Here is a 23,882-nt window from a genome sequence, read left to right as displayed (position 1 = left end):
GCCTCCTAAACTGTCTTTCTGTGTGTATCTTTCTTTCTCTCTCGCTCTCCGTCTATACGTTTCTCCGCCTCTCCGTCTCTCCGTCTCTGTACCTATCCTTGCAACTTCCTGCATAAAAAACAACACTAAAAAACGTACAAAAATCAATTCAATTCGTTAAACCCGACAACATTAAATGCAATGGCAACAACGCGAATCCCCATCACTTCCAACCATCCAACCATCCAACCATCCAACCTATCCCATTCCACACTTTATGTACATAACAACAAAAAATCACAACACACGTTTCCCATATCCGACCGATGTGCTAAAAACAAACGTATTAAATTAAATTTAAAAACATGAAATGAAATTCACAAACCGTAACGTAATGAACACTCTAACAATTAACCACTAATCCAAAAACTTTAAACTGAAATGACTCTCATTCTGTCCATTCAAAACCATATCATGCGTATCAACGAAAACTGGAACGAAAACTGCTGTCACTACTGTGTCTTTAACACCAAACAACTGCTAAAAACAAAAACAAAATAACGGAAACAAAATAAATAAAAACTGCGCCAAACCAAAAACCCAAAAATAAACTGACATTAACATAATTCTGAATCATAAACAAAAAAATACAATTAAATTCAAACGAAATCGATCAAATTGGAAAACCCTTTGAAATACTTATTGCTATTATTTTTAACCGCATTACCCAAACACTCCGTCTCTCTGTCGAACTCGCACACACAGATAAGAGTAATATTCCTTTATTGGTTACCTTGCATATTGCGCATGCAAAGACCCGGACAGGTTGGATACGAATGTCCGCCACCGCCCTCCTCAGCGGGCCCGTCAACTGCAGGCGACAAAAAGCAACATATACAAAACGTTGAGCTCAAGGAAAGGTAACCGTCGGCTGTCTTCCACTAACATTTCCACTCTTCCACTCTTCCACTCTTCTACACTTCAACCGCATAATTACTTATCCTAATATCGTGTGAAGTTCCGTCAGCTCCTAACTATTTTCTGTGGTTTCAACGCAAATACAGATCCTCGAAGTCGCTGCTCGCAAATGTCCTTGACATAGACGATGATTTTCGCTGTAATCATCGATGTGCCAGCTCCACGCTGGCGCACCAGCCGACATATTACAGGACAATGTACAGGTGAGTTCATTCCACAGACTTGGACTGGATAATTAAATCTACCAATACTACCACTTGAAAACACTGCACCACTCAGATTGTGCGAGCGAGAGAGATTGAGCAAGCAAACGCTGGTCGCTGGAGGGGTGGCCCTCATTCATTTATTTACTCCCAATCTGATCCAAAGTCGAAGATCTGATAGATCTATGGATAGATCCATGACCTACGGAACTGCGTTTTTGGTTTTCTTGTATCTTGAAAATTGTGCCACATACTTTCGACTCTTTTCGAAACACACTTGTACATTAGTGTGTGATATCACAGCAGGATGGGTGCAACATTGGGTTTCTGTAGCTCGCTTATCGGGAAGAACCGGCGGACAGACGGTCGGACAGACGGACAGACAGAGATCAAGAATATAAATACTTTTTGTGGTCGGAAACGTTTCCTTCTGTGCGTTACATATGTTACACATCGAGCACAAATAATTGTACTCTTCGAAAACCGGGTTAAAAAAGAGATGTAGATGTAGATGTAGATGACAGATGCATCTATAATATTTAAACCGTTAAAAATTGCTTAAGCTCCGGCTAGAATCATTAGAATCAAGTTATTATCACTCCTCGCTCACAGCACAAACCATACATTAGATCACAGTACATTTTACAGTACTTACAGCGGTCGGAAAACCATAGATAATATTTTAAGAGGTGTGTGTAGATGAATGTAGATCAATGGACGGCACAGCCGTATCTCATAAGCATAGGAAAGTGTTCCGCTACTGCGCTGCCGCTACACGTACAGTGTACAGTGTACAACAGTGAAAGGCAATAATAAAATAACAATTTTCACTCGTGTTTTGTTCCCTTTTACGCACACAAACGCACTGCAAAACATGTGAACGTAGTCGTGCCGGCCATTGATGTAGATGTTCAAGACGAGAGTTCACCATGAGAGTCATTTCATGATGATTTCAGTTGAAGACTAGGGTCGATTCTAGACAATGTCAGTTGAAAACTAGTTCACGACTGTAAGAACCAGATCAAGATCAGACGGGATAATATGATTGATGAACAAAAAGTTCAAGTTGTAATGATAGAAAATCACAGATCAGGTATGTAAAATTATAGGTTAGTAACATATTTGTCAGTGTTGTGTGTTTTTGCCCGCATGTGTCATGTTTTTCATATGTTTTTATTTAAAAATATATTTAAAATAAAGGTCGATGTGCTTAGTGGAATACTCATAACTTTCGAATGGCTGAGAGGTGAGACTCAAGTTCGTGGGGTAGGCACTGCACCCTAACCTGATCTGATCCTGAAACTGGCACATATGGGAATTCTCTACGTTTCTGCGTTAATTCAGCTGGATATCAGAGCAGTCAAGATAATACTTTATGGGGTCGGAAACGTTTCCTTCCGTGTGTTATTGTACATCCACTTTCGAGCACAAATTCAATATGCCCCCTTTTGCTCTTCGAGTACCGGGTAGAACATCTCTTTGTTCGATCACGCAGCATCTTGGTATTTTATAGCCTTTGCCTAGACCAACTGAGTACCGGGTTTGATGTTTATGATTTGATGTTATTCTGATTTCCATATGGCGGCTATAAGTCATTTATTTTAAGGAGATGAAGTGGCCTTTGGTACTTTGGTATCTGGCGGGTTCAGGTGGAGGGTTTCTTGATTGATTGGAATACTTCTGGGTGTTTATGCACTTATCCAACGTGTCCAACAGGCAGGGGGATGACAGCAGCGTTGGACCCGTGGGCCCAGTCGGACCGGTGGCTGCTGTTGCTGAGGCCCGCATGCATGAGGCCATCTCCCACACCTGTCTGAGCTCATCGGCGGAGTATGAGCTGGCGCTGATACTGAAGGAGCTGCGCTGGATAACCGATCAGGTGAGAGTCCCTCTGCATAAGGAGGAGTATAAGGAGGTGCCACAATGGATTTTCTTTGTTGAAATTGAAATTGAATTTGAAGCTGACATTCCAGAGCTCTAGAGGGTTCCCATATATTCCCATTTAATTGTTTGAATATTTGTGTCCACCATTAGCTGAAAAAAGAGGACGAGACTGGCGACATAACACGAGACTGGAAATTCGCTGCTATGGTCGTGGATCGATTGTGCCTTATTATTTTCACGCTCTTCACTATTATTGCAACCCTGGCCGTTTTGTTCTCAGCACCGCATTTCATCGTAAGTGTTTCAGTATATTCATTTTTGTGTATTACCTAACGATCTTGATTGCAGTTCCCGTAAAAACGGACGCTGGCTGAGGAGGATGGGTGGGAGAAAACGTTTGAGGAGGCAGAGCACGACTGTCTACAGCGGCTTGTTCGTGTGATACGGACTAACCTTCGAACATTTCGTTTTTTTAAATGTGCGAAAACGAAGAAATCAAAACAACAGACATACACACCTACATATTTGTGCATGAACCTAGGCGAACTGGGTGTGCACGGGCACACGCTTTTTAAACTGGCATTCCTTCGGCATCCAATCAGTTGATCCTTTGGTCTTCCTGTTTACATTTTCGATAGATGTATCGGCAGCTCTTAAAGTGAAATCTGAAGAGTACATACATACTTGTATATACAAAATGTATATATGTATTTTGTATGGACAATGAAACTAATACTCGTATGTACATGTACTTACATATGTACATACTTACTTATGTACACACCTACCCGTACCCGTACCCGTACCCGTACCCGTACATATGTTGAATTGTGTTAACGACAAATTGGTTCTCCTCTCACTCTCAGTTTCAACGTTGAATACAGCTAAATTCATTTTTTGATATTTGTGTACTTTTTCATGCTTTTTGTCATATGTACGAGTATTTCTAAATTTTGAATTTTGAATTTTGATAAATAAAATAGTGTATACAAATATGTTGCTGTGATAGAAAAATGTATTAAAAACAAAAGAAGAAAAACGTTAACCAGTCACAATAAATTCAAAGTGAGAAAAGAACAAATGGAAATGGAATACAAAAAGGAGATGGTGCTGGCATGCTGGTGCCACTCTCGCAAATCCATTGAATCGATTAATAATGTGAAAATAATCAGAACTTAAATAACACACTGTCGATCCATATGCAGAACGCATTGAAAAGATGAGCAAAAGTAAGCGATGAGAATAGACAGACCCTTTATCAAAGTAATTGACAAATCAAACCAAAATTTGCGTACAAGAATTTCATTCATATGCCTAAACATACATACATACATACATACATACATTTGTACGTATGTAACTTTCTGATACGATCATGTATGAGTGCACATTCATACATGTACAATGTACATACATATGCACTTTCAGTCTGGCCAGAGTGTTCGGCTTTGCGAATACGATTAGATGGAAGACCAAGAGTTGCTATTCCCATGCAACATTCCTAACAAAATAAAAAATAGATGCTTAAATACGAGTATGTACGCTCTAGTGTATTGTACGTACATGTGCACTGCTTGCATTTCAAATAGGAAAATACATACATATTTTGAGGCGGTACATAATATGCTGGTTTAAAAAAATGAAGATCTAAAACAATGTGAAAATTGAGATTATTTTTAAGGACATGTAAAAGGGATATGAGAAATAAGCAAGCAACAAAATAAGAAAAAAAAAGAAGGTAAAACCGTGCATTTGCAATAAATGCACAAAGAGGAAAATGTTGAAAACAAAGTATAAAGTTAACTATTTTTAAATTAAAGAGAAAAGCAATGGAAACAAAAGGCGTAGTATAGAGAGTAAAGTTTACTTAAAAACAAAAACCCAAATATGAACCAAACTAAACGATTATACATACATACATACATACACATGTGCATACATAAGTATGTATCCGCGTACATACATACATATGTTTGCATGTCACAAATATAGAGCGAAGGATAGGAAAATATACATACTCGGACATACATACATATATAAAAACGAATTATAGATATTTACATAACACTCTTAAACACCTACATACATACATACATGCATACATACACACATAGTATATTATCAGCTAGTCATAAAGATTTTTAAAAACCAAAAACGAAAACAAAGAACTTTAAAACAGCAAAGAGTTAACAAAAATTCGTGCATAGCGTAAAAATAATGAAACTAAAATCCACGAATTTTATCAAACGAGAAATAAACAGGTAACAATAGGAGAAGTATTTTTTTCGAGCGTCTGCGACTCCAACATTAATAGCCAAACCAAAATTGTGTTAGCATAGAAAATACTTAGCAGTAATAATGCGAGTATCGCTTCCCCTTCCGTGTCGTTGTAAGATCACATTCATCAAGGTGATGATATCGATAGCAAAAACTCCGCTGTCTGTTCAACCGATCAAAATATTGCGCTATAAACGGGTTATCATTAATTGTGTCACATTGACATGTTTCTTTTTACCAAATATGTATGTACATATATACAATATATATACTAAGAATCGATCAATATAAACGATTTGCGTGTGGAGGAGAGGCATTTTCATAAGTAGCTGTGTGCGACGAGAATCGTGCATACATACATATGCATGTGTGTGTGTGTGTATATATTTACAAGCGATAAGTGATTGTATGTGCTACTTGCATTCGAAGCATGCATACATATTTACATATATGTGCGACAATATAGTCGTGGAAACTACTTGCATGCATACAGAAATCAAATCAATGAACTAAATCAAGGCATATTGTAGGTACTTAAAGCTTTTGTATATTCGTATAATCTCTAATCTATTAAACAGTTGCAAATAAAAACAAATCCAAAGTGTGCTCCAAGGAGTCACGTTCGCGCTCGTACACCCATACACACACTTGCGACTACATACTCGTGCATAACTGGCCATGCAGAAAAGTTGCCACTTTCAAGCAAAAGTCTTCCTTAATTATAAAAAAAAGACTTAGATACCAGAGCATATAAATCAATAATTCGGTAAAACTAAAACCAAAAACTAAAAACCAAAAACTAAAAACTACTAATTAGCACGATAAAAATAAACGATTATAACAAATTGAAATCCAATTCGTGTAACTTTAAGTGTTGGCAAGCCAAAGTGAGAGAGACATGTGACCGTTGCCTTTGGTGTTGCCGTTAGTGGATGTTAGAGCTGTCGCATCAACGAAGCTTTTTGCGTCGTCTAGTGGCTGCGAATACTCGTAGAGCTTTGCTTTAAAGCTTGTTGCCGAAAGTTCTTTCACATTCCGCTCTTCGAGAGACTTGCGAATATAACTTGTAGAAATTCCGTTTGAGTTTGACTTTGTTCTCTCATAGATTATGTTTGAAATTTATGCATCTTGGCAATCATTCTTCAACAGCATTAGCGGATAATGGAAGAGTACAAAATAATTCTGTTATAAATATTTTACCATATATTTTTTTTTATATAATAAGCACACTATTACTTTAGTATTATTAATTAACATTTCCATGTTTATTTGTTTATATTTTATTTAAACGTAAGTATAAACCACCAGAGCATTGTGTAGCCAGGCAGGGCTCGAGCTCACACTATCTGGAAGCGGGGTCGAAAGCTCGAATGAAAGCTCTGCCGTTGATCAAGCCATGTTTGCTTTTATCAGAAAGCTGTTTCAGCTCCGCTTTCAGCTAGTTTGTGCGTGAGCCCTAACACCTCGCTTAGGCCACGGAAAATGGAATCATACAAAAATCAGAAATTGCCTTTTCAGTAAGTATTTATTAAATATGGGACTTAATTCTTCAGATATTTTGTTATGTCAACACATGCTTGCATTGCTAGAGATGGTAATTTTCAACAAAAAGCAGCGTCTCACGTTTTCCCACACACTTGTAGTAACTTCGTCGACGCCGACGGCAAACCCGAATTTCCTTACACATCACGAGGAATTGAAAGAGACACATTAATTCACATACTGCATCTTTCAGGTAGAATAAAAAGTAACATATGCCATGGATGATTCTTTATTTGGTACAATTTGTTGGCTCTTTTCATTGTACAAGTATTCATTATTTACAGAAACATTTCTAAAGAAATCCATATGCTTCCGACCAGACATGAATTTTTGGCGAAATTTTTGTTTACTAGATCTTTGAATATTTCTTGATCTAGGTGTGAAAGCGGACCCGATTGGCTTCTAGATCGAATTAAACGGCGCTACCTCGCGCCAAAACGCGACTCTTGGTTTATGGGCAATACGAATTTGTGCGACACTTTTCTATATTATTACCATAGTTAAGCGGTAACAGATAAAACATATTCCAATCCAAAAAAGATGAATTCAAGTTGTTGTGTTCAACGCTTTTCCTTGGGCGGACTACAAAATCATTAACAACAAGGGTGTGGAAACGCCAATACCACACTTATAACTCCAGAATTGATTTAAATACGTAGATGTAAACTACAATTTGGATCAAAACATAACGATTTACAGGGAAATACATACATACATACATATGTAAAAAAAATCCCATGCATATGTACATTTAACCAGCTGCTTAAACTTCCTTGGCAATTTTTTTTAAAGTGGAGACTTAATTCGTACATATACTACGCATATCTAGATATAATTTGAGGTGTAGCATACGACACAAAAGAAAAAAATACAGATCTGAAAATGGGTCTTTCGCAAAGGTTTCTGCTGGTCAGAAGGCAAAATAGAACCAGGAATTTTTTAATTAGTATGGGACTCTGATTAGCCCAATTCAGTTACATTTATATGCTAGGTACTCGAAGAGACTAGGGATATACTTATGTATGTTTAACGCACAGATCTGGATGAGCAGCAATAGCCGATTCAATATAGTCTGTCTGTCCGTCCGTCTTATTTGTCGCCTAGGTCACAGAGAAAGAGCTAGGGAATCGTAATTGTATCCAGAGATCTGTGATATCAAAGTGTTTCACGTGTATTTAAAAAGTTTCACACCGCAATCTGTGGCATTTAAAATTTCAAAGTTGGGAGAAGCCCGAAAACGAAGAATCATAAAGATGGAGGAAGCAGCTGTAGATGTAGAAAAAAAGGAACCTTGTGAGACGCGCTCGAACGTGTCATAACTTGTATACCTTTATTTGACATATGTATGCATATATGTACGTGTGTACCAAATGTATATGTAAATATGTATGTGCGTTGAGATCTTTATTCAAACTTGTTTGTACGTAATTCAATGTAATACAAATTTTGTTTTCTACACTGCTCCATAATTGACTCAATTAAAACTTCAATTTGTTATTAATTAAGATGCGAAGATGAAAGATGAAAGAACAAGAATAAAAATTCATTCGACTCAGTTTCTGTCTGCAGAAAGGTACACACATATGTTCGCTGTTATTTTAAATTGAATTGAAGAGGATACGAGTTTTTAGCATTACTTACAAACGAGTATATGTAATTTCTGGTGAAAGACAATAAATGAATATCCCGGGTCTAAGCTTTGAGTTTTGAAATCAATGATCCTTTGTATTTCCTTAATTTTCGATTTGCTTTTATTTTGTATTAATTATATATAATGAACAATGATAAATACATAAAATAAATGGTTGTACGATAATAAAGACAAATACTGATATACAATATACATACCAGCAAACGCATACAAATGTGAAGTATCTTAATTAAACCATTTAAAACAATAAAATCAAATGGAGACTACAAAAAAATAGCAAGCGAATCGAGTCAAATCGAATTGCGAGTCAACATGAAATACAGGAGAATTGCACACACAAAACAGCCGAAAGATAACAATGTACACTAAGACTTTATAAACAAATGTAAGTATTGAGAGGTTAAAAAAACTCTTCAATTGAAAAACTACTCAACGGCAAAACAATGTTAACTTGGTAAATAAAATAAAAGCATAACAGAATATAATGATTGAGCATGTTTTAAGCAGTGAAAATTAATAATATAATTTTATATTATTATATATAATATAAATAAAAGTTATAATATTGAATTAACGAAAACAAAATAAAAATATCTGCCTCGGCACTGATATCTTTTAGTCCTTCAAAACACATTTATGTTTATGTTACCTTAATCGATTAGGGGGGGCGCCACAGACCACCTGATGAGAGGTTTGCCCCGAAGATAAACGTATGAGCAGCAGAGAGGAGCCGTAAGAAGGACTGAATGCCGGCATCCCCAAGGAAAAAAGCAACATAAAAGGGCATTGGATCACGGACTGCGGGCAGCCTTCAACGTTAGAAGATCCAGAGTAAACATTAATTAAATACTTTAAGATAGTTCTAAGGAACAATGCTTATAACCAAATTATTAAAGAAATTCCTAAATAAAAATAAAAAGATACATTTTAAATTCTTTATTTTTATCTGACGAGTCCATGAGATGGGAATAAACTTTTACAAGCACTTGTGATATAGAAGCCCTACAATTTCCACAGTCAAGAGAGTTGAAAGTCAAGAGAAGGACTGTGTATCATCTACAAGGATATAAATACGACTCTTTCCCAGGTTTGTATAACAAATATCATTTCATTTATTGCAAAAAAAAAAAAGGAATCAAATTTTCTTAAACCATTTAGGGGTAGAAAGTTTTCTTAAAACGATCTTCGCGATTCTTACGGCCGCCCGGTCGCACCGCCCGCGGAACGTACTCTTTGTCGTGTTTTTCAAGTGTTCGCCGCCAAGGGTTTATGTCCAGCTCAAAGAAGCGCCGTTTCGCCTCCATGGCGCGAGTCTTATGGTCAATCTTGTACAACTTCTCCCACAAGTAAATCTCGGGCAGCTCAAGATGACGGGGTCGCTTCGAAGACAAATGCTTAAACGTTTTCTCAATAAAATCGCGCTGCTGTGCATTATCATAGTCAGTGGTGCGAGCTGTCACATACGGATGGAGCTCGTTGGCAGCGCGCTCAACCTTCGGGACGTTCGTGTACACTCTGAGCAGCTGCTTTAGCGTGGCATCATTGAAGTCCACACACTTTCCTTTTTCTGATATCTCTGCGTAGAGCGGAAGAGGCGGTGTGCCTCGACAGCTGTTCACTCGGGGATTTTCGTCCACTTGGTTGCCGTGCAGAAGCAAAGTGTTCAGCTGGTACTCGTAGAAGCTCCATTCTCGACCATTTGTGATCACAGTTTGGGTGTTCATGGGGTAGGTGAGGTCGTTATAGGTATTGAACCCGTTGTAAGTGGCCTGCGCCAACAGCCATGCGTATGAAGACTTAATAGCCAGGGCATTTAGAGCTTCCTGAAAGTCGCTATCGCCATATGCCTTGTGACGCGTCTGAAGGGAAGCTCGCGATTGAAACGAGAGCAACCCAAAGTTGGGCCCGTTAGCACTCGGCCAGTAGCCGGGCACATTAACTGCATGCTGGTAGGTGGTTCTGTAGCCCAAGGTACGGGCATCATGCTTAAAGCGTGGCAGCTGTCGGGCTAGTTCTATATTTTCACTTTCCTTTTCGGTCATCCATGGGCACAGCTGCTGACGATGGCGCAGCGCCAAGTATGGAGACCCAGTGTATTGGACCAATCGGTCAACGCTGTCACTAGCATCGTCTTTCTGCCAGTCCCGACCTTTTTTTGAGTTTTGCACATTTTTGGGAGCATCAACTCCGCCAACTGCCCAGAAGGCCTCGTGCCGCGGATTGTAGTCCACCTCGACATCATTTAGATGCGGATAATCAGCGCTGAGCACCTGCTGTAAAGCTCTGTTAACCTGCTCTACAATTACTTGCGTCAGCTGGCGTTCCCGGGTAACGGAGTCAGAGGGCACAAAGTCGGGTAGCGTCGCCTGGTGGCTGTTGGGAACTCAAATTAGTTTAGAATAATTGAATAGTTTTTCTACTTACTTGTAGAAGTCGTGTGCCAGTTCCAGCGCATCAATAACATCATTGCGGGCCGCTTGTAGAAAAGAGTCTAAACTCGATTCAGACTTCTGGCCTTCATCGGTAGTTGGTAGCGGCAACTCTTGCAGCACTGTGCGCGTGTAATGTTGCGTTACCGGCAATGCGTTGTATGGAATTTTGTTGTCGTTGAAGTCGACCACTTTGTATCCATAATAGCGAGGCATGTTCACTTTGATTAGTTTTTCTTCTACGGTCGGCACTTTACGTATTTCTTCATGCCAATCACCAGCTTCTCTGCGCTTGACTGCCTTGTATGTCAGGTCCCGAATTGGTGGATACTCCGGTTCGGGACTATTTTCATTGCTTGTCCCAGACCCAGACGCTGCCTCGGCTTGTGCTTGGGGCTGCGCGGCCAAAAATCTTAGAGACGAAGCACGCAACTGATTCACACGACTTAACTTTAACATGTTGGCAGGCCCCTAGGTTTCGTTTCTGTTACAATTTAATAATTCATTAATTGTTGGTGCTCGAGGTTATGTTATGACATCGAATGGCGATGAGTTTTCTCCTCGATGTTAGACTTATCGATAATTGACTTATCGAATTTCATAATGGTCGTATGACACTATTCTTCAATTGGATCAACTGATGTAACGACCTTCAGGAATAGCACTCAGTGTGTGGAGTATGATTTTAATCTGCCAGAAGCGCAGCAGCAAAGAAACGATAAGTCATACTCTCAAACAAAAGTTTTCCGAATATGAATCGGCTGTTGACTATTCAATCCATTAAAACTAACAAAACTGCATCTTAGCGTTTGTGTTTCGTACCATGCTGTGTATGTCGAGAAATCGAGAGGAGACAAACAATTTTGACAAACGACTAGTCTGATTTTTAGAATGAAACCCTTAATGGTACTTCTGAAATTGGTTCTTAATTTAGCGCTTTAATTCTAACTCGTTATTTTTACTAGGTACCCCGGTGGAACATAGAACATAAAGAGTTTGTGCTCGAAAAAATTTATTATTAGTCTCAGACGAATATCAGTCCAATTGTTAAGTAAACTGAACTGTCGATAGGTAAGACTTGCGTCTTGAGAACAGCTGATTAAAACAACAATAATGTTGTAAGTCATATCCGTTTTTATTAAAAATACAAAAATCTAAACTATTTGTTTTAAATACTAAATGCATTAAGTGAAATTTCAAAACAAAAGTGATTTCTTGAGTACCATTATTGGGTAAGTTATCGTAATTTTTCCAGCGGGCGATTGAACTATTTACCCAAACAGATTATGGTATTTTTAGTTAGCGCCTTGTTTACATAGAAATCCTGCTATCTCTGTGCCTCATTTAATTAAATCGTACCACATAATGGTCTGCAGGGCCAGGTGAGTCCTTATCTTATCATAAAAATGGACACGGGACGACAGTCGAAACTTATCGAAGAAGCGTATATATTTTTAGCACATAGTATTGATAAACTAAAAGAGCAACGTCACTTGTGCATAATTTACAGGAGAACAAGGAAGACTTAGAGCTATGTCCAACGTACCTATGTCCACAGCGTCCAGGTCAATTAGTGAGGAACGCACCCGGCAATGGCTGGCAGCACAGGCTGCACCAGACGACGATGAGGTGGAATCAATTGCCGAATCATCGGTGGTGGACAGCCTAGATTATGAATACAGCGAGTACACCCTGGATGAAAATAATGATGATGACGATGACAATCAAAATACAGGAGAGGAAATCAGTACCATGACATTGGGCACTCCCATCAGTGAGTAGATTCTCAAGTGACCATCATAAGTGGTGGCTCTGCACAGTTGACTGACCAGAAATATCATCCAACAGCTGCGAACAAGCGTTCCAACATCAGTGACACTCTGCGAGACCTGATGAACTCTATCAACAGCATTCAAACAGTGGGAAATGTGAACATCAGCAACTCCACAAATGTGCATATTGGTAATGTGACCAACATCAATGGCAACATACAGATAATAGCCAACAGCTTGAGTCGAGCTCGGCACGAGCGTCGAAAAACGTCGCTCACTGAAGCTCCAGTGCCGGACATTGAACCAAACAGTAACCATCACAACGAAGACGAATCCGAGGAGCGGGTTTGCTCAGATGTATTCATCAATAGCCAAAGTAGACTTTCCCATTCACTTCCACAGTTCGGCATAGTAACATTTATCATTTACAGAGTTCAAAATACCCAAGGAGCTGTGTTCCATTATTCCGCGACACTCCTGGCTGGCCCAAACCCCAATGGAAAAGCCAGAAGTGCTCCAGCGACCAGTTCAATATGTTGTCATTTGTAAGTTCTTAAGACACCCAAGCCACTCGTTATACGAACTGTCGCATGTACACTCATTACATTAAATACAACTTCCAAACAGTACACACGGCCACCGAGAGTTCCGAGAAGCGCGCCATCAATGTGCGACTTATCCGCGACATGCAGGTGAGTTCTACAGGCTTACAACAAGTTTAATGATGTCTAGGAATGTTAACGTTATGAACATAGAATAATGGCCTATCAAAAGCACAGCTGACAGAGCTCGGCAGTGACACACAATATAGCGTATAAAGGTGGCCATCACCAGGCGAACACTGTCGTAACTTTTGGTTCAATGTTTGACGGCCTTCAAGACGCACAAGCGGACAAAAGATACTTTTGTCGCTGTTTCGCTCGAAACGATGTTTAAATCAGCAACAAAATGTATATGCAAAAATCGGTCTTTGCTTGAGCGAATATAGAAATGAGCAAACACATACAGATATGTATGATCGGGTCTCTTCTGTCTCTGTTCGCAATGTTTCGTAAATCAAGAACTGACTCGTGGGTCAAAGCCCGTAACCTTTGTTTACGAACAAACAGCTGTCTTCACTGTACCACAAAAATGCAGTACTAGGAAAAAAAATCAATTAGTTCGTTGCAAGTGCTTACAAATAACTCTGATAAGAAATATTGTAGCAATATTTATTTCGCCCAACTACCTAATCAGTAATAATATTCATTTTAGGCTCTAGTTTTAGCGATGAATGATTTTTGATGTATGATTTGTGTTCTTTGATCGCATTTTCAGTGCTTTCACATCGAGTCGCGGAGATGGAATGACATTGCCTATAACTTTTTAATTGGTTGTGATGGCAACATCTACGAGGGACGCGGCTGGCATGCTGTGGGTGCGCACACATTGGGATACAACAGAATCGCATTGGGCGTCAGTTTCATCGGTTGCTTCATGCGGGAATTGCCCACTCCGGATGCCATGAACATGTGCCGCAATCTTTTGGCCCGCGGTGTGGAGGATGGCCACATTGCACCCGATTATCGACTCATCTGCCACTGCCAGTGCAACTCGACGGAAAGTCCAGGCCGGCGCTTGTATGAGGAGATACAGTCCTGGCCACATTTCTACAACATCGAAAAGGAGAAACAGTAGTCTTCCTGCATATAATGTGTGCTGGCTGTTGTTACTTCTCTTTCGATGCCTCTACATGATCGATTCGGACAAATATTTCTATGGTTTTGATATTGTTTAGTTAAATAAAGTTATACATTGAAAGTGAGATTGTTTTCGTTCTTTTCTCAATAGTTTAATTCAACACATTTCAGTTTGATGTACAGTTTTAAATTGAATTATGGAATCCGCAGCTCTCACAAATCGGTACTTCTGATCATAGCGTCTGGGCTGGAGTCCAGTCCTCTAGGATTCCGACTGAGTTTGGCGAGCTGCACGAAAAGAACACAAGAGTTAACGCAATTTAAATAGACAAAAATGTGCCACATCGAGTGGCAGTTAGTTGAACTCTTCTTTTGTGGGGTCACAGGGAACTTGTATTAGACATCCAAAAGGAATGGGAGGAGAAGGTATATTAGATTGCACAATTCGCAAATTGTTTGTATAATTGATGTTAGTGAAATGATTTACACATATTCAACAAGAAACATTTATTTGGGGGTTCAGGGTTGACTCCCACCTGTCTCGAGCGCCAAAATTGGTCGAACTTAAAGCTTTTCGTCTGTAATAATAGACATAAAAATACAACAAAATGTGTAAGATCCCTTCTGATATAACCCGTCTATTGGGGCGACTCCAGCAAATTCTACCTTTGCTGCATGGCTTTACATTATGTAATTCTAGTAGCCGTTTTGAGCGGTCCCGTCCAAATCTGAAATTGCAGAGCCTGCGAATGTGGGAGAATACTTACGAGCTGGCTTGCCGTTGGCCCATGGAGTGAACTTCACATGGCTTGCATCACGCTTGGCAGCATCTGCACGCAGCTCCGTGCGCAAGGCTTCACGCAGGACTCGGGCTGCAATGTTCGAGTATTGGATGTAGCTGCAATTTGGAAAAATATCAAACAATTACGTAAGATGTACAACTCAAATATAATACAGTAAGTAGCAACTGAAAAGCATCTGCTTTTTAGCGTGCAACTCAAGGATCCATACGTGATTCCAGCGGCTCTCCAGGCGTTAGTCATTTTGATATATTGTTTATGCAAAAGACTCTTATTAGAGAAATAAAATTTCAGCTATCAGCGTAAAGACGGGGTGGTATGCTCGATATCGATATAATTAAAGTAGCCATTCACCCCGAGCGCTCTGATATGTAAATAATATTGACGGTATTCCTGTCAACGCATTAATAAGGTAACTTCAGCAGTCGCTTTACGGTTGCAACTGCGCTCACAGTAAACAGGGTGCATGCGATTCGATAAAGGTTTTGTATTTGGATCTGGATCTGGATGTACTAACATACATACCACCATCCATATATTGGCATTCACAAATCAGAGAATATCAGTAGTGCCTAAAAGATGGAAAGGTGGATACAACTTTTTTTAAACTATCGATAAAAAAACATCGACTGTATTTTCGAGAACATACATTCATATATGTATACATTCATACATACAATATTTCATATATGTATGTATGTACATTTATGTACCTAATAATATTAACCTAATCTTGTGCCACCTGCAGCTCGGACATGTCCTCAGTCAAGCCGCAGATTTTAATAATAGAGCCATTTTATGGCGGAAGCCATAAGCAGCTAATAGACACGTTGGTGGAGTGTACGTTTCATACATAGATTTATCCTATCCTAACCTACCCTATCTGATATTAATCATAACCACCGCAGGCCTGAATCTAACCAACTATGAACTTTTCAGCCTACCGGCAAAAAAGTGGCACTGGCGTGCCCGCACCTCTGCACTCTTCTTTTCGCAGCTTATTCCGTTCGATCACAATTACAAAGTGCTCTTCACGAGCTCAGTTCTTAGTTTGGCAGAGCTAATAGGTGTGCGTCCCGACCTGATAGCATGTAGGAAGATTGTCTACTTTCATGAAAATCAGCTCGTGTACCCTGTGCGCGAAGTGAAAACGCGCGATTGTCAGTACGGATTCAACGAGATACTCTCCTGGTAAACTAATCAGGGGGTTTGCCATGCAGTAATTATGTATAATGTGATTTCCATCTTTCAGTTTGGCGGCAGACATAGTACTCTTTAATTCCAACTTTAATCGCACATCATTTCTGGACAACGTGCAGCCCTTTCTTAATATTCCGCCGGATTTCAAGCTGAAGCACATTCGCGAGAAAATTGAAAATAAGTGTGAGGTGCTTTACTTCCCCATTAAATTTCATGCCTTAACCAACGATCGTCGCATTGTGGATGTGAAACTTAATGCGGATGCTAACCTTGACCAAGATTGCTTGCATTTGATATGGCCCCATCGTTGGGAGCACGACAAAAACCCAGATCTGTTGGTTGAAGTCCTTCTCGAGTTGAGCAATCGGCAGGTCAACTTCAAGGTTACCATCTGTGGCGAGAGCTACCAGGAAGTGCCAGAGGCCTTTGAGGGAATACGGGAAAAACTGGGGTCCAAGCTCATTAACTATGGGCACCTATCGCGCGAAGAGTACATAAAGTCGTTGCTTGCCGGGGACATAGTCATATCCACGGCAAGCCATGAGTTCTACGGTGTGTCCATGCTAGAAGCTACCTACTGCGGCTGTTACCCCGTTGCCCCTAATAAGCTGGTATACCCCGAAATCTATCCAAAGCCAAATTTGTACAGCACGACAAACTCTCTGATAAAAATGCTGTACAATTGGTGCCGCAGTCCGGAACATTTCCGCAGGCACCGCGTTAAATTCTTCGAGTCATTTTCGTTTGACAAGTACTCTGCAGAGCACTTAGTGCCCAAATATCTCGATAAAATGGGGATCTCGAGTAATTTACGGCAGAGTGAAAGCTAATGCAAACTCACCAATCGGTTGTCGACTTTGATTAATATTTATTGCATTTGCAAAATCTTTTTGATTCTTAGCAGAGAAAATAAACTTAAACATAAAAAACAATGCACCAAGACAGCGAACTAGAAGTGGTTTTCAGTAAATTTAGGCGGCGAATCATACTTGACTTTAACATGCGCTCGATACTCCTCATCATCGTCGTGGTACTCTCTATAGCACTGGGAGCAGAACAGGTCGCCATCGCATCCCCGGCAACGGAAGACGGCATCCTCGTTACAAATATGACACCAAGGCAGCTCCTCAGTATTGCTATTTTTGGCCATATCCCCCTCGACGCCATCATCACGGCCACTGTTCTCAGTTGGCAAACTTGATTCTGCAACGTACTGTTAAATGATGTGTTAAATATTTGGTAATTATACAAAGAAATATTTATAAAGAAAAATGCAATTTTACCTTTTTGATTATATTTTTTAAGGTCTTCTCATCATCCTCGTTATCGCTGGGAGTATTTAAAGTCGATAGCTCTGCACCGCCAGCCCCGCCTGCTTCATCACCGATTGGGTTATCCCGCAGGGCACGCAAACGTCGTTCAATGTCGGAAATTGCATCGTTACGTTGGTTGTCAACTTTTTGGTCCAGCTCCGTTTCGTCCATGAACTGATGCAGCAAATCTTTGATTTTGTCCTGATCACTTCTTTGGTCCGTGGAGAGCAGAATATCCTTTTTGTCGTAGTTCTTATGATGCGGAATGCCGCTTATGTTGGAAAGACGCGCCCGAATTTCATCGTCAGTTGCATCCACATCTCTAAGATTCTGCAACCGTTTTGCCATGGCACTATCCAAATTTTCGTCAATATCTTCATTTGTGGAATGAGCTGTGGGGCTTATGGGTGCCATTACGCCAGCCAGTTCCTCCGGCGGCGAAACATTGCTGCAGTAAAAGGTAGCGGTAGCTTATAACTGGGATTGCATACGTCTGTTGTATGTGCATATGCATGTACTTACTCGAAGAGTTCGTCTGCCTTGTCGAGTTCCAACCGGGTGGAGCCATTTAAGGGGTTTGGCAGGCGCATTTTGGTAACAAGTTCCCCCGGCAATGCATCGCAGTCAATGACTTTATCCTGATCGACATTAGTCTGCAGTTTGGACAGTTTATCGTAGCAAATTAAGCAGACGTTCAACACCTTCCCTGCGAACCGAGGCACTGGCATTGGCCTCTTCAGACACTTGGAGCAGTAGGAGAAGCCGCAGTTGGGACACCCATACTAACAATATACAAGAATTTTGGTCTAGAATCTAGACTGTAAAGTAAATATTAAATTCTTACCTCCTTGCTGAATAGTCCATATTTTCGGCTGCAGCCAAAGCAGCTCATGATGGCGAAGAATCAAATTGTCTTGTCGAAATACAATTTTAATTTAGAAAAGATACAAACAAAGGCTAATGATTTGTATGTTTACAATTTCAGTGCTTTCGATAATTTCGCATTTATACAATCGATAGCTATCGAGTTTCTGCATATACGGTACTCATGGTTAGAGGAATTTGTTTAATATCCTATTTAGTTTAGTGCTCAGATCCGAAAACACGTTTGCTAGCTAAATTTGCAATATATTTGCCAGCGGCAGAGTGTGACCAGAGGTGTAAACTGAATTTCGTACGGTTAAACTGGTTGGTTTGGATTGGGTCCGGGTCAGTGTCTTCGCTACTAGCATTGTTTCCACTTTGGCGGCTTTTTTGCTTTATTTTGACTTTACTCTTTGTTCCCTGGCGGATTATAGGAAAAGGGTATATATTGCGAGCCGCAAGCAAACTACCAGCGAATACCACAGAAAGCATTATACAGCTGTTCGCTACATGACAGTCCAACTAACGCAATAAAACGAACTATCAGGGGAAGGTGCCGGTTTGTTTTGTTATTGATGTGGTTTTTGCCTCAAACGCTTTCTCCGTTCATGGTCTTCCTCCTACGCCACTACGAATTTAAAAACAAAAACAAATACAACTTGGTATCTTTTATTGTTGACTAATTTAAAATTTATTTTTCAACAAACATAAAACATTACAATGTTAACTACTTTTATTGCAACACGCGCACTTAGGCTCTTAGTTCTCACAAGCAACATTGTTTAGCTTTATACATATGTTTGTACATACAAACATATGTACATACATATGTATTTCTTAAAACCCTTATAAAAAAAGTAGTTTTAGCTCTTCTAAAATCGTGTTAGAGGTTGTAATTTCACGTACGTTTGTATTTACACACATTTAACATTAAATAGAATGCAAATTCATTGTAAATTGATCGTCAAAATCTAATTAGACACCAAATTAGAACAAACTCACTTGGTTGAAGACCTCTAATGTAAATCAACGTAAAAGAGTTATTGTTCTCTGGACTCCGCAGTGTTTCATCAAAGTCCTCCTGGTATCGGACCGTTTTTTATCTGCATATTTGTCTAATTATAAATTCTACATATTCGAACGTACCACCTCAGATTATCCATGCATGCACATATCGCACCGGGGCCCCTTGGCCAAACAACACTCGTATGTATGTACATATGTACAAGCATGCATACGTACATGTATGCACGTACATTTTATTTCGTTTATACTCTTGCAGAGGGTATTGGTAATTGCGCAACTTTCGTCAGCTCTTCGCCTTTGTATTATATTATTATTTTATTATAGTCTGGCAAAACAAAAATAAAAACACACATACATATGTACGTACATATGCAGATACATATGTTAGTACATTATGTACACCGTTCCTTTTCAGTGACGACCAGTATCGACAATGTACAAAAAAACAGCGGCAGAACTCCGTCACAGTGTACACCAGAGCCTCGAAAACTATCCATATAATGGGGCTGGCAGTGCCCAGGCCAATTTGCAGGCCAGTTGCAAAAGTGAGACAAAAACCTGAAATAACGGCACCACCAATGTAAATAAACATGTCTCGATCACCACTTACAGATTCCTTGAGCTTTGTGCAGCGCCTAGATCTACTGCAGACGCTAAACGTGCATAATGGCTGCGTGAACACAGTGAACTGGAATGCAAGCGGAACGCATATTGTATCTGGCTCCGATGACAATCATTTGGTCATTACGGAGGCCAAGAGCGGTCGGGTGGCACTCAAGAGCAAGACCCAGCATAAGCGTCATATTTTCAGTGCTCGCTTCATGCCACACAGCAACGACCAGAGTGTCGTTTCCTGCTCTGGCGAAGGTCTAGTCATTCACACTGAGTTCCTGATTCCATATAGCTCCGAAAACTGTACAAAGACGGAAGACCCTCTAGTTGGAGAGAGCAGCCGAATCGCGAACGTTTTTGATTGTCACACCTTTGGGAGCACCTTCGATGTTTTGCCATTACCCGATGCACCGCGCTCCTTTCTCAGTTGCGGAGAAGATGCAACTGTACGCTGCTTCGATCTTCGCCAATCGAGTAGCTGCTCCAAGCGCATGTGCCAAAAGCACATCCTCATAATGGCGCCCTGTGCCGTGACAGCCATGGACGTGGCTCCATTTAATCACAACAACCTGGCCATCGGCTGTTCAGACTCGATAATTCGCATATACGATAGGCGCATGCTGGCAAATGCAGAATCTGCGTCTGTGTCGGTGGGCTCAACAATACCGCTTAAGGCCTACCCCATACCGATGGAGTACACGCGTCGGCACTATCGCCCGACCTGCGTTAAGTTTAATATGAACGAATCGGAGCTTCTGGTCAGTTACTCAATGGAGCAGATTTATCTGTTTGATCTGAAACACCCCGGATATAACGACGCAGGTCTGTTGAAGAGCGGCTGTTATACGCCTAAGATGCGCCGGGAAGATGATCCCGATCCGCAAATGCCGCGTCTTCGCTTTCGTGGCGATTGGTCAGACACTGGGCCGAACTCCCAGGCCATTGCCGAGCAGGGTTTCAACGGTCCCAATGTGGGCCAGGCTCGTCCACCCCTTGAACCTGGGGTACTCAGTCGACTCAGTGACGAAATCTTTCGCATGCTTAATTCGCCCAGTCGTCAAATGCGTCAAACTTCCCAAGCAGCCGAGTCAAATGCAGATCCAAGCAGCAGCCGAACGGATCCTTTGCCCTCGCAGAGGACGGAGGGGAATACCGCAGCTGCCACATCCAACCGCGACTTAAATAACACACTTCTTGCCAGAGCTCAGGACACGATTTATGAAAATATGATCCACGAATCGGATGCGCCAAACATTTCTGCCAACTCTGGTTCTGGTAAGTGGGACCATTTTTGGACACGCATAATTTAAATCTTTTTTAAAAAGGAACTGAAGGAGGTCCCGAGAGCACAGAGGAAACAAAAGAGCCCAAAAACGAGTACAAGGATGGCATATCAGCTGAGGATGGACAAACGTTTCCCATTCGCAATTTTGATTACGTGAAAATGGCATTCAGTGGGCACCGCAACTCAAGGACAATGGTAAAGGGCGCTTGCTTCTGGGGTGACGACTTTATAATGTCGGGTTCCGACTGTGGCCATATATTCGTTTGGAATCGACGGACCGGAAAGGTGGTCAAGACGCTTCTGGCAGATAATCGTGTAGTCAATCGTGTTCAACCACATCCCACGCTCCCCTACCTTCTTAGCTCCGGCATCGACTACAATGTGAAGGTGTGGGCCCCAGTAGCTCCTGTTCCCCATTTCGACGATACCGAAACCGCCGGAGTACGTGTGGTTGATTTCGCCGACATTGACAAGCCAGTAAATATCACATTTACTTTTGACTCTTTACAGCTTATAAAGAGCAATGAGATTATGTTAGTGGAGACTCGCGACACTATAACCGTGCCTGCCCAGATAATGATACGAATTTTGGCCAGCCTACATCAGTATCGCCGGTTAATGCACGAATCTGGTGGCGAAGCCAGATCGAGGCAAGAAGCTCCATCTAGTAATGACGCTGAAGCTCCTAACGGTGATAACTAAGTTAAATCGTGATCACAACAACGCTGAACTATGTAAATCCATCAATATTTATCCACAAACATTTCTGAATTACTCACCTGCTATGCTGTAGTAAAAGGTGCTTGGTACACACCCCAACAGATGCAGCAAAGTGACTGAAGCGGAAACAGCTGGTCACTGCTTTTCCTTCCCTATTTTTCATATATTCCTCCTGTTTCACCACTCTTCTTCCCCTGCGACGGACGTGCTCAAGTTATCGACGCAAGAAGTAGGAACGGGAAAACGTTTCTTTGTGTAATGAAAAGCGTATTAAAGGTAATATACCATATTACTATATAAGTGTATGATCTAGCAGTTCCATTTTCACTTTCGTGAGAAAATATAAACCTTTATTTTCATATTCGTCCTATTTATATGAATAGCCCTGACAATTCCATTTCTATAGTTCGTTTAATAAGTGCAATTTTAGTCAATTTGTTGTTTATGTTTACTTTGCCAAATAAATAATGTGATGCTTTATCAAAGTAAAAAAGTTTCAATTAAGGCATTTTCGTTTTTTCCAACTGGATAAAGCCCGCCATATGTCGAAGAGCATGCACTTTGCCCACTTTGGTCACTTTCAGGGCTTTAAATCCGAGCATTATATCAACTGGGATTATTCAAACAATAATATAAATGAGCACACACAGCATATATTAAGTATGTACATAGGGTTCTTAAGTTTAAATAAATGTGCTCAATTATTTCGAATCATTAATGTAGCCAGAATTAAGGAAAACCATTTCCCTTTTCTGACACCCTGCCAGGTGATCATTCTGTCATTATCACACTCTTCCTCGTCCAGTGGCGCCCCCTGGCAGAGTGGGCTGCCATGCATAGCGGCTGGATGTGACTTTGTTGTGAAGAGAGAAATATAACGGAAATCGACTCGAATATAGTACGGAAAACCGAAGGCCAAACAAATGTCGTAACAACTGGACTTATAAATTAATTGTTAACTTGAAAGCTTGAAAAAAAGGAAACGTAGAATTCGCTAGTTTTTAGGCATATTTAAGAATAATTTGTATACAATATCATGTGGATGTGTGTTGTATAATCCTGAAACCTTACTTAAGGTCTCCTGAGTAGGCCGAGACTGTCAATGGTCTCCAATATAACAGCTTCGTTAAAGTCTGAAACAACATTTCTGTTGTTGCTGTGCGCTGTTGCGTTGCTCAATGTAGACTGCGGCAGCCACAGGCGCTGTCGACGAACTGGAGGCGGTTTCTCTTCATCATCATTATCTATAAAAAGTCCGTGGCAAGCAATAGCTGCATCGATGGCATTTCGCTCAAAATGTGACATCCTAGCGATGGATGTCGACTCAAGATTTTGATTCATTGCATTTTCGCACTGAGCTTCGCCCAGGATACGAGTCGTCCATACCTGCAGCTCCACATTTGACATATTGTTGACTATACAAATACAAAAATAAACATTAGTACGATGGAAACGTTTGTTTTCATCCAAACATACACTCCAAATTTCGCTTCATTTTTATCAATTCCATAGTCGCGCTGCGTCGTTAAAGATTGGTTGCATTTCTAACTGTATTGACAGCCGCAGAAACTGATTTGTTATGTTTATATTATTTCAGGGCAGGGCAGCACACCTAATTTTATAATGAAATTCATTATCAAAAATAAATAGTTGTGTTCAATAGAGATG

The 23,882-nt window shown here is 40.5% G+C and overlaps 8 protein-coding genes across 21 annotated transcripts in view; 4 read left to right on the top strand and 4 right to left on the bottom strand.

Moving 5' to 3' along the window:
- LOC117903283 (neuronal acetylcholine receptor subunit alpha-7) overlaps positions 1 to 3,528 on the top strand; it is a 27,444-nt gene extending 23,916 nt beyond the window's left edge. For 2 of the 3 annotated variants that reach the window (XM_034815204.1, XM_034815203.1), the window contains 5 exons: positions 745 to 899; positions 1,044 to 1,160; positions 2,877 to 3,039; positions 3,195 to 3,338; positions 3,393 to 3,528. In XM_034815204.1, coding sequence (XP_034671095.1) covers positions 745 to 899; positions 1,044 to 1,160; positions 2,877 to 3,039; positions 3,195 to 3,338; positions 3,393 to 3,401 — 588 coding nt within the window. In that variant the 3' untranslated portion in view covers positions 3,402 to 3,528. Of the gene's footprint in view, positions 1 to 744; positions 900 to 1,043; positions 1,162 to 2,876; positions 3,040 to 3,194; positions 3,339 to 3,392 lie in introns of those variants that run through there. The other variant, XM_034815205.1, reaches the window with a different exon arrangement.
- LOC117903287 (abscission/NoCut checkpoint regulator) overlaps positions 1 to 18,708 on the bottom strand; it is an 18,731-nt gene extending 23 nt beyond the window's left edge. The window contains exons 1-4 of one of the 3 annotated variants that reach the window (XM_034815212.1): positions 18,552 to 18,708; positions 18,230 to 18,489; positions 17,678 to 18,155; positions 17,316 to 17,607 (exon numbers count right to left, since the gene is read on the bottom strand). In XM_034815212.1, the coding sequence (XP_034671103.1) occupies positions 17,344 to 17,607; positions 17,678 to 18,155; positions 18,230 to 18,489; positions 18,552 to 18,599 (1,050 nt within the window). In that variant the 5' untranslated portion in view covers positions 18,600 to 18,708 and the 3' untranslated portion in view covers positions 17,316 to 17,343. Of the gene's footprint in view, positions 1 to 17,247; positions 17,608 to 17,677; positions 18,178 to 18,229; positions 18,490 to 18,551 lie in introns of those variants that run through there. The other 2 variants (XM_034815211.1, XM_034815213.1) reach the window with 2 other exon arrangements.
- LOC117903281 (DDB1- and CUL4-associated factor 6-like) lies at positions 3,776 to 22,543 on the top strand. 6 transcript variants are annotated; one of them, XM_034815198.1, is made up of 5 exons: positions 3,776 to 3,786; positions 20,013 to 20,142; positions 20,210 to 21,484; positions 21,535 to 21,935; positions 22,005 to 22,543. In XM_034815198.1, the coding sequence occupies exons 2-5, from the start codon at positions 20,031 to 20,033 to the stop codon at positions 22,194 to 22,196; spliced, it is 1,980 nt and encodes a 659-aa protein (XP_034671089.1). In that variant the 5' UTR covers positions 3,776 to 3,786; positions 20,013 to 20,030; the 3' UTR covers positions 22,197 to 22,543. The 6 variants fall into 6 exon arrangements, with proteins under 6 accessions (XP_034671089.1, XP_034671088.1, XP_034671086.1 ...); XM_034815197.1 differs by lacking the exon at positions 3,776 to 3,786 and adding an exon at positions 19,637 to 19,655; XM_034815195.1 differs by lacking the exon at positions 3,776 to 3,786 and adding an exon at positions 19,658 to 19,781.
- Positions 9,600 to 11,492, bottom strand: LOC117903282 (28S ribosomal protein S30, mitochondrial). The gene is made up of 2 exons (XM_034815202.1): positions 10,939 to 11,492; positions 9,600 to 10,887 (listed from the first exon to the last, which is right to left on the bottom strand). Exons 1-2 carry the CDS (start codon positions 11,400 to 11,402, stop codon positions 9,669 to 9,671), a joined length of 1,683 nt encoding a protein of 560 aa, XP_034671093.1. The 5' UTR covers positions 11,403 to 11,492; the 3' UTR covers positions 9,600 to 9,668.
- LOC117903285 (peptidoglycan-recognition protein LE) lies at positions 12,200 to 14,519 on the top strand. 3 transcript variants are annotated; one of them, XM_034815208.1, is made up of 6 exons: positions 12,200 to 12,325; positions 12,454 to 12,717; positions 12,792 to 13,091; positions 13,147 to 13,260; positions 13,343 to 13,407; positions 14,033 to 14,519. In XM_034815208.1, the coding sequence occupies exons 2-6, from the start codon at positions 12,477 to 12,479 to the stop codon at positions 14,390 to 14,392; spliced, it is 1,080 nt and encodes a 359-aa protein (XP_034671099.1). In that variant the 5' UTR covers positions 12,200 to 12,325; positions 12,454 to 12,476; the 3' UTR covers positions 14,393 to 14,519. The 3 variants fall into 3 exon arrangements, with proteins under 3 accessions (XP_034671099.1, XP_034671101.1, XP_034671100.1); XM_034815210.1 differs by having other exon boundaries at positions 13,343 to 13,409; positions 14,025 to 14,201; XM_034815209.1 differs by lacking the exon at positions 12,200 to 12,325 and having other exon boundaries at positions 12,623 to 12,717; positions 12,776 to 13,091.
- Positions 14,531 to 15,559, bottom strand: LOC117903289 (protein stunted). Of its 2 annotated transcripts, XM_034815217.1 has the most exons (4): positions 15,406 to 15,559; positions 15,162 to 15,292; positions 14,931 to 14,972; positions 14,531 to 14,682 (listed from the first exon to the last, which is right to left on the bottom strand). In XM_034815217.1, exons 1-3 carry the CDS (start codon positions 15,435 to 15,437, stop codon positions 14,959 to 14,961), a joined length of 177 nt encoding a protein of 58 aa, XP_034671108.1. In that variant the 5' UTR covers positions 15,438 to 15,559; the 3' UTR covers positions 14,531 to 14,682; positions 14,931 to 14,958. The 2 variants fall into 2 exon arrangements, with proteins under 2 accessions (XP_034671108.1, XP_034671107.1); XM_034815216.1 differs by lacking the exon at positions 14,931 to 14,972.
- On the bottom strand, positions 15,890 to 23,882 carry LOC117903288. Of its 2 annotated transcripts, XR_004649491.1 has the most exons (3): positions 23,691 to 23,882; positions 22,883 to 23,629; positions 15,890 to 15,907 (listed from the first exon to the last, which is right to left on the bottom strand). XR_004649491.1 is itself a non-coding variant. In XM_034815214.1 (2 exons), exons 1-2 carry the CDS (start codon positions 23,722 to 23,724, stop codon positions 23,286 to 23,288), a joined length of 378 nt encoding a protein of 125 aa, XP_034671105.1. In that variant the 5' UTR covers positions 23,725 to 23,882; the 3' UTR covers positions 22,543 to 23,285. The 2 variants fall into 2 exon arrangements, 1 of the variants encoding a protein (XP_034671105.1); XM_034815214.1 differs by lacking the exon at positions 15,890 to 15,907 and having other exon boundaries at positions 22,543 to 23,629.
- Positions 15,900 to 17,241, top strand: LOC117903284 (glycosyltransferase-like domain-containing protein 1-like). Its single transcript, XM_034815207.1, has 3 exons — positions 15,900 to 16,034; positions 16,103 to 16,385; positions 16,447 to 17,241. Exons 1-3 carry the CDS (start codon positions 15,950 to 15,952, stop codon positions 17,222 to 17,224), a joined length of 1,146 nt encoding a protein of 381 aa, XP_034671098.1. The 5' UTR covers positions 15,900 to 15,949; the 3' UTR covers positions 17,225 to 17,241.

This window comes from Drosophila subobscura, chromosome A (assembly GCF_008121235.1).
Source record: "Drosophila subobscura isolate 14011-0131.10 chromosome A, UCBerk_Dsub_1.0, whole genome shotgun sequence".
Classification (NCBI taxonomy): Eukaryota; Metazoa; Arthropoda; class Insecta; order Diptera; family Drosophilidae; genus Drosophila; species Drosophila subobscura.
This window is presented reverse-complemented; position numbering and strand designations above follow the sequence as displayed.

Coding starts and splice junctions, on each gene's coding strand:
- LOC117903281 (XM_034815198.1), top strand. CDS start 20,031: ATGTACAAAAAAACAGCGGCAGAACTCCGTCACAGTGTACACCAGAGC. Junction 20,143..20,209: donor TTTGCAGGCCAGTTGCAAAA/GTGAGACAAAAA, acceptor CACCACTTACAG/ATTCCTTGAGCTTTGTGCAG. Junction 21,936..22,004: donor ACGATACCGAAACCGCCGGA/GTACGTGTGGTT, acceptor GACTCTTTACAG/CTTATAAAGAGCAATGAGAT.
- LOC117903289 (XM_034815216.1), bottom strand. CDS start 15,437: ATGACTAACGCCTGGAGAGCCGCTGGAATCAC. Junction 15,293..15,405: donor TGGAGAGCCGCTGGAATCAC/GTATGGATCCTT, acceptor TCCAAATTGCAG/CTACATCCAATACTCGAACA. Junction 14,683..15,161: donor GGCCAACGGCAAGCCAGCTC/GTAAGTATTCTC, acceptor CTTTTCGTGCAG/CTCGCCAAACTCAGTCGGAA.
- LOC117903288 (XM_034815214.1), bottom strand. CDS start 23,724: ATGGAATTGATAAAAATGAAGCGAAATTTGGAGT. Junction 23,630..23,690: donor AATGAAGCGAAATTTGGAGT/GTATGTTTGGAT, acceptor GTATTTGTATAG/TCAACAATATGTCAAATGTG.
- LOC117903285 (XM_034815208.1), top strand. CDS start 12,477: ATGTCCAACGTACCTATGTCCACAGCGTCCAGGTCAATTAGTGAGGAA. Junction 12,718..12,791: donor GACATTGGGCACTCCCATCA/GTGAGTAGATTC, acceptor ATCATCCAACAG/CTGCGAACAAGCGTTCCAAC. Junction 13,261..13,342: donor AGTTCAATATGTTGTCATTT/GTAAGTTCTTAA, acceptor ACTTCCAAACAG/TACACACGGCCACCGAGAGT.
- LOC117903282 (XM_034815202.1), bottom strand. CDS start 11,402: ATGTTAAAGTTAAGTCGTGTGAATCAGTTGCGTGCTTCGTCTCTAAGA. Junction 10,888..10,938: donor CTGGCACACGACTTCTACAA/GTAAGTAGAAAA, acceptor AGTTCCCAACAG/CCACCAGGCGACGCTACCCG.
- LOC117903284 (XM_034815207.1), top strand. CDS start 15,950: ATGTCCTCAGTCAAGCCGCAGATTTTAATAATAGAGCCATTTTATGGC. Junction 16,035..16,102: donor AATAGACACGTTGGTGGAGT/GTACGTTTCATA, acceptor TAACCACCGCAG/GCCTGAATCTAACCAACTAT. Junction 16,386..16,446: donor TTCAACGAGATACTCTCCTG/GTAAACTAATCA, acceptor TCCATCTTTCAG/TTTGGCGGCAGACATAGTAC.